The sequence below is a fragment of the Lycium barbarum genome, chromosome 2, assembly GCF_019175385.1.
Source record: "Lycium barbarum isolate Lr01 chromosome 2, ASM1917538v2, whole genome shotgun sequence".
In the NCBI taxonomy this organism is placed as follows: domain Eukaryota; kingdom Viridiplantae; phylum Streptophyta; class Magnoliopsida; order Solanales; family Solanaceae; genus Lycium; species Lycium barbarum.
In genome coordinates, this window is record NC_083338.1 from 130561010 (window position 1) to 130568752 (window position 7743).

Genomic DNA, 7743 nt, shown 5'->3' on the forward strand with positions numbered 1-7743 from the left:
AAAAATATGTCTACCCATTTTTTTAAACTTACCAGACTCGACCCACCAGAAAAAAAAAATTACCATGTGGCTTTAGAAAATTATGTCTCCTAAAGAAAATATAGTTAGACTTTTTTTTAATTAAAAAATAAATTAAATGATTTTTTAAAAAATTTCGTTAGTGAAAAGGGTATATTTTTACCATTTTGTAACTGCAGGGGTATATTTGCAACATTTTTGTAACGGCAGGGGTATATATGCACCACTTTTATAACGAGGGGCATATCTGCTCTAAATGACAAAGTTGAGGGGTATATTTGCACCTTTTCCCTTGATTTTAAGCAGGTCTCATCAAATTAAAACTCGCCTAACGCCAACTTTGTTAAAATTTTCACTAAATTTGGAAGCTTTTAAATGACTTACTTAGCCACATTTTGTTCTCTTATTTTTTTTTAAAACAATATTTTATATTATGTGATTCATAGATATTTGTGTAGTTACAAATTATCTTATTAAGGGTAAAATAAAAAATTTAAAGCTAAATTATCACCAAAAATAAAAAGATTAATTAAAAGGGAAAGAAGAGTGTCAAAAGGTCCATAGGACCCGTTTGGCCATGAGAATTTTTCACAAAACAAAACAAAAAATCAATGTTTGGCCAAGAAAACTCCAAATACAACTTGAAAAACACATAAAACCCTATTTTTATTTTTTCACTTTCAGTACATTCAAACAACCAAATATTCTTTGTAAAAACTATAACCAAACATAACTTCATCTCCAATTGCAGCTTCAAAATTTCAAACAAAATAAAAAATATTTGATTTTTATGACCAAACGCCTAGTAAAACTAAATAACAAAACAAGGAAAAGAGAGAGAGAGTAACAACTTGGCTTAATTATTGAATTCACTGTACGTCTTTTAGAAATATTACAAACCAACCACCTTTCACTTTCTTGATTAAGAATAAAGCAAAACAAGCAAGCACTTGCCAAAAACCGGATGCGAAAATTCCAAGGAAACAAAACCTGGGGAATGGTCTTGGGGTTTTGCCACAGCCTAGCTTTGTTGAGATATGGAACTTTCTTATCAAGCAAATCACTTCCCAATCCCAAGTAGTTTATTCATTAATCCTAATAAAAATTTCTTTGTTCTTGATCATGTCAAGTATAAATACCCAACAAAGAGCAATGTTCTGCATCATCACAGCACATCAAGAAACACTAGTTCAATATTCAGACAAAACAAGTTAAGTTCTTCAGCACTGTACACTTCATCTCATAATTCAGTAATCAGTGAAGAAGGAAATCAAGAAAACATCATGTCAAACACTGCTGGACAAGTCATTCGTTGCAAAGGTACTTCATTTCCTCATCCGATTTCCTGTAAAAGATGTGCACTTTTTAAGGGTGTGTTCGGTACGGTGAAACATGAATTTTCAAAACATATTTTTTAATTTTCTCAAATTTGGTGGGCCAAATTTCTTTTGAAAAATATTTTCTTTAGAAAATAAATTTAGAGAAATAACTTCAGACGTATAAAAAAACAAGTTCCACAAATTAAATGCATTTCACATTGATTATAAACTCTCTATGCTCCAACTACGTAGCCCCCATCCCTACCACCCTACTCCCACCTCTCATAGTATTTATCAAAATTATATATAAATGCTTTTTAAATAGTATAAAATATTTTTTGCTTACCGAAAGAACTTAAAAAAGTAAGTAAAAAATTCACTTATTTTTAACGTTTTCCAAAAAAAAAAAAAAAAAATTCCTTGAAAACAAATTTTCCTTCTTACTGAACACACCCTAAATTGTATCTATACATGGTGAAGTTAACTTATACTCTCTCCGGTCCAAAATACTTGAGAATTTTGTCTCTGAAAGTTAATTCAAAATAATTGAGGTTTTAGTTTATCAAGAAGATAATTTATTCTTTTTTCAAATTTACCGTCGACACATTCTTAATTGAATGAACAAATTTAATGCTCGTTATTGTTTCAAAGCCCCTCTTAATTAAGAGTAGTTTAGTCAATACACCTCTAAATTTTTAGGAGTAAGTGAATTTCTTAATCCATGTGATCAAGTCTAAAGCCTCAATTATTTTGGACCGGAGGGAGCATTGTTTAAGATTATTTATGCACAAACAGTTTTAGGAGCAATTTTCTTGTCTTTTTTATTTGGTAGCCAATTATGCAAATGGGAATTTTGAGGTAATGAAAATTTGCTCTCTTTGTAGCTGCTGTGGCATGGGAGGCAGGGAAGCCATTGGTGATTGAGGAAGTGGAAGTGGCACCTCCTCAGAAAATGGAAGTTCGTCTCAAAATCCTCTACACTTCTCTCTGTCACACTGATATATACTTTTGGGAAGCCAAGGTAGCCAAAATATACAAAACATATGAGTATACTGATTATGCATATTATATGTATACAACATGTATATTATATATATTTTTATACTTAAACATACAAAACCTATACCTTTGCTGGCTATTTTGTAAATTAGACTACCGGAAGGCATTGGACTGTGATTATCTCAATTATTTTAAAAATTCTGAATCTTTCATCTATTGCAGGGCCAAAATTCAGTCTTTCCTCGTATTCTTGGACATGAGGCAGCAGGGTATATTATTAGCACTTTCTTTTTTTTTCAAGAACCAAAAGGGTGTTGATATAACTGTGCTTTCGATTGATTATTTTCATTATTATTGGTGTTTTAGGATTGTGGAGAGTGTAGGAGAGGGAGTGACAGAACTTGCACCAGGGGACCATGTACTTCCAGTGTTCACTGGTGAATGCAAAAACTGTGCACACTGCAAATCAGAGGAGAGTAATATGTGTAGCCTATTGAGGATTAATACAGACAGGGGAGTGATGATTCATGATGAGAAATCAAGATTCTCTATCAATGGAAAGCCGATTTACCATTTTGTAGGGACATCCACTTTTAGTGAATACACTGTGGTTCATGTTGGTTGTGTTGCCAAAATCAACCCTCTTGCTCCTCTTGACAAAGTCTGTGTCCTAAGTTGTGGAATTTCAACTGGTAAACCAAAGTTCTTTTTTTTTTTCTCAATCTTGATTAGTAGATTCTATAGAGGATCTATTCATATGTTAACTAGTCAAATTCTGTATGCTTATAGGCCTTGGTGCAACTCTGAATGTTGCCAAACCAACAAAGGGCTCAAGTGTGGCTGTGTTTGGACTGGGGGCTGTAGGCCTTGCTGTGAGTCTTCCTATTGCTAATCCTCCAATCTTTTCAAATATGTTTTCTCCAAAGGAAGTGTTGAAAGTGGCTAAATTGGTTGCAATTCCCATTTTAATAGGCTGCAGAAGGAGCAAGGATTGCAGGGGCTTCAAGAATTATCGGTATTGATTTGAATGCCAGCCGATTTGAGCTAGGTAAGATTATCCAAATTTTTGTCCCTTGCTTGAACACTTAAAGTCAATCATTTGAATATTCAAATGTCTAGCTGTTGACCTCTTTTTATATATTCTTCTTTGTAGCTTGCTACACTGCATTTAGTATTGATCCTTTTTCCTGTATGCTTGTATTTCTTCAGCAAAGAAATTTGGTGTGACAGAATTTGTGAACCCAAAGGACTATAGCAAACCAGTTCAAGAGGTACTCATATATGCTTCTGTCTCCTAATGTGTCAGTTTATATTAGCAAAAACATTAGTGGAAAGTCTATTATCCATTTCCTGGATTTAAATTTCTGGAATGTTTGATAGGTAATTGCTGAGATGACTGATGGCGGAGTCGATAGAAGTGTGGAGTGTACAGGCCACATTGATGCTATGATTTCCGCATTTGAATGTGTTCATGATGTATGCTTTCTTCCACTACTATAAAAAAAAAAAACTCTCATGTTTAACTCATAACCTTCTGTCAAATGCATTTTTTGTTCATAAAAAAGAAACTAATAAAGACAGTACTGAATGACAGGGCTGGGGAGTGGCTGTACTTGTGGGAGTACCCCATAAAGAAGCTGTTTTCAAGACACATCCTATGAACCTATTGAATGAAAGGACTCTAAAGGGAACATTCTTTGGAAACTACAAGCCGCGATCGGATCTTCCTTCTGTAGTAGAGAAATACATGAATAAAGAACTAGAATTGGAGAAGTTCATAACTCATCAACTCCCATTTTCTGAAATCAACAAGGCTTTTGATCTCATGCTCAAAGGAGAAGGCCTTCGTTGCATAATCCACATGGACCACTAAACTAAGTATTTCCACATCAAATATGGCATGGAGCTGCTCTAATGACTTCATCTGTTACATTCCTATGCAAAGTTAATAAATAACTCTTTATGTTTTCTTTTTGAGAAGTCCTTGTAATTTTTCTCATCTGGTACAAATGGTCATTTCATGGTTATATTAAGCACTGTCTTCCTTGGTTAATTATCCGTCAATTTTTGGGTTTCTGATTCCTAATCCTTAGCCTTAAGAAAGTATATCAAAAACCTTCTCAGCAATGTGAAGTAAAGTGAAAAATTCCTTCCAAAGTAGAGAAAGGCTCATAATTGTTCCGTGCGTGTATCTATTAACCTCCTCGACCCTCGTCACCGTCATCTCCACCACCTCTGTGTTTCTTTGATTTTCTGCATCAACATGGACTGGATATTAATTAAGTATAGTAAGTATAACTCCATTGTGCAGTAGGTATCACCATGGATACATTATGTATTAGCATAAATCCTCCATAAAGTACTAACCAACCAATATAATAATGTATCAGCATGCAATTAAACATCAGGAATCATGGAATATGAACAACGTAACTATAAGATTTCATGGAGTAAGTCGTATATATGTCACCTCTAACAACATTCCACATCACCTTCAGATGAGGAATGCACACAGGAGGGCAATATGTAGACAAGTAGAAAAGAGGCTCATGGAACTTAAATATTACCCTTACTAGTTAGAATATAGTTGAGAAGATCTAGTGGAAAGTTGATGTACTCGGCCTTAGGAATTGTCCAGGTCTTGATAGATTTTGTGTTGTACATATCTCGTTTGGTAATAAAACTGTTTATTTAGCAAAAAGTAATAATCAAATCATTTATGGGAGAATAACAAAACATTAGAAGAGATACAATGGTTAAAAATGAAAGGTAAGTTAAAATAACAAAAAAATTCATCGATAATATTCGTTTTAATGTTCTACATATATTACACTAGAAAATTTAGAGTAATATATGCCATTGTAATTTTAAAATATAGTCATAATCATACTATTGCTACTTTATGGGGAGATTTCACTAAATATGTTGGTGAAATTCTTGAAAAATGAAAGATGATAAATCGACTCTTGGTTGTTGTAATGTCAGATTCTTTGTAATTTTAAAATATAGGTATAATCATACAATTGCTACTTTATGGGGAGATTTCGCTAAATATGATGGTGAATTCTTGAAAAAAAATGAAAGATGATAAATCGACTCTTGACTGTTGTAATGTCAGATTCTCAATTTACAAAGGTATTAGTATTACCCACATAAATTTATGTTACTCATATACCATATTTTATGAACTACAATTCTAATTTATCTCTTTTGTAATATCCTCTATTCTTGTTAGTGAGGTGCTAATCAATCCAACAATTCAAAAAGCGACAAATCTAAATAGTATTTTTAATATATGAATTCTGTATTTGCTTTGGAAGTCCAAGAGTAGCACAAATGTGTTTACTTATATTAAAATTACTTACTCATAACAATATTTTAGTCGTTCAATAAACTTTACACTTTTTTGAGAAAACGGTTTGGAAAAACTAGCTTTAATGTCTCAAAAGCTTGCGCAATTCTTATTAAAAGATTGAATAATTTTATTAACATGAAAAAATTAATAATGTTTTAACAACATGAAACAACATCTTTAACCTTTTTGCTGCAAAATGTCGATCATAAAAGTGAAATTTTGCATATCTATGAGTTTCTATTGGATTGTAAAATTCTTTGTAGTAGTAATTACATTGATAAATATGTTTAGAACATTTTTAATGGCAGAATAAAGATGGAATCAATTTGAATTAAGTATGAGTTTGAATTCTTCGACTCTAGAAAATAATAGTGTCACCACATGTATAAAGTGGGCAATTGATGAAATAAACATCTTAATTGATCAAATATACATCTTAATTTCTCCTTTTCTTTACACAAAACAGATATACACCATACTATGAGCTATATAAGATTAAGAGCCTGTTTGGATTGGCTTATGCTTATAAGCTGCAAACAGCTTATAAGCTAAAAAAAATAAGTTGGGTAGTCTAATTTATTTTTTTTGGCTTATAAGTTGTTTTCAGCTTATAAGCTGTTTTAGATAGGCTAAGTCAAATGGACCCAATTATTTTTTTGAACTTATTTTAAGCACAAAATGACTTAAGTTGGCCAGCCAAACACTCAAAAAAACTGAAAACAGCTTATAAGCAACTTATAAGCAACTTTATAAGCCAATCCAAACGGTCTCTAAAGCGATTTGGATCATACAATTTTGAATAGAATAAATGAAGATTAGATATATATATATATATATAAAAGAACATATAGAAGAGGACAATAAAAGTATATAAACCCACGTTAATCTTTTATGTTCATTGCCGCGATAGTTTTAATGTACTTAATACATGCTAGAAGACAGTTGAACCGTGTGAGAATTTTGAAAGACAACGTTTTCTTGATTGGAAGGGTCGAAATAAGCTAACCCACATTTTTTTCTTAAAACACATAATTACAGTTATATCTCTAATCATGTGGAATTGATACGACTTTATATATTACTTAATAATAAATTTAGGAATACTAATTTAGTTCTTCTTCTTTACCATCTTAATTTAAGAATCCCACGTCCGATTCGCTTCTTTTGTCTCCTTAAATTTAGTATCAAGTGTTTGGTTGGCTTAACACTTGTATCTCCTTAGCGTTCTTTTGAAACTTGGCATATAGAGGGAATGTTTATTAAAAAGTCGAGGAAAGACCCAAAATAGTTCTTTAACTTTAAGCATGGATTCATAATCATCCCTTAAATATATATATATATATATATATAAAGCACTGATAGTCCTTATAGTTTCAAGAAATGGTGCAGTTTTAGTCCTGAAAGATGGAATCCGTTAGTTGTTCACATGACCTATATGTTTTACCCACCTAGTTCCAAATAACCCATTCATAGAAAACACCCCCTCTCATTTCTTAGCGAAACGGAGTCATGTTAGCTTTTGCTCGATGATTTTCAGAGCTTGCTATACATCTACAAGAGACTGGTGTTCAATCTTTATATGATTAATATAAATATATAATCATTTGTTATTCTTGACCAACTCAATATCTAGCCAAATATTGTCTTTTTTTAAAAAGCTTTATACATTTTTTTTAATCTACTTTCGTGATATCTTCGAAATGTTATAATTATCTTAATCAAGCATGTGGCTTGTGGATCATTTCTTCGCAATTTTTAACCGATGTTGGGCCTGTGATTTTAAGGGAGAAAGAGGTACTTTTTAAGGAATAAGTTATAGTAATATATTTAAGGGATAATTTCAATAATATACAATCCAGCATAAAGTATTACATCCGCATTGCCAATTTTTGTTTTGCAACATTGTTTATACACACTATATACAACATCATACATTTACGGTAGATAATGTATAAACCCGGTAAAGGACCATTTCAGATAAATATTAAAAATATGATCCATTTCGAATAAATATTTTCTCTAAATAGACATACAATGTTATTTTCCCAAAAA

At 31.9% G+C, this 7743-nt stretch overlaps 1 protein-coding gene across 1 annotated transcript; it reads left to right on the plus strand.

Annotated features, from left to right (window-relative positions):
* Positions 1–960: 960 nt before the first annotated feature.
* LOC132627252 (alcohol dehydrogenase 1-like) lies at positions 961–4389 on the plus strand. The gene is made up of 9 exons (XM_060342500.1): positions 961–1338; positions 2222–2358; positions 2559–2605; positions 2703–3028; positions 3126–3208; positions 3309–3384; positions 3546–3607; positions 3717–3812; positions 3931–4389. Exons 1-9 carry the CDS (start codon positions 1056–1058, stop codon positions 4207–4209), a joined length of 1389 nt encoding a protein of 462 aa, XP_060198483.1. The 5' UTR covers positions 961–1055; the 3' UTR covers positions 4210–4389.
* The last annotated feature ends 3354 nt before the right edge of the window (positions 4390–7743 follow it).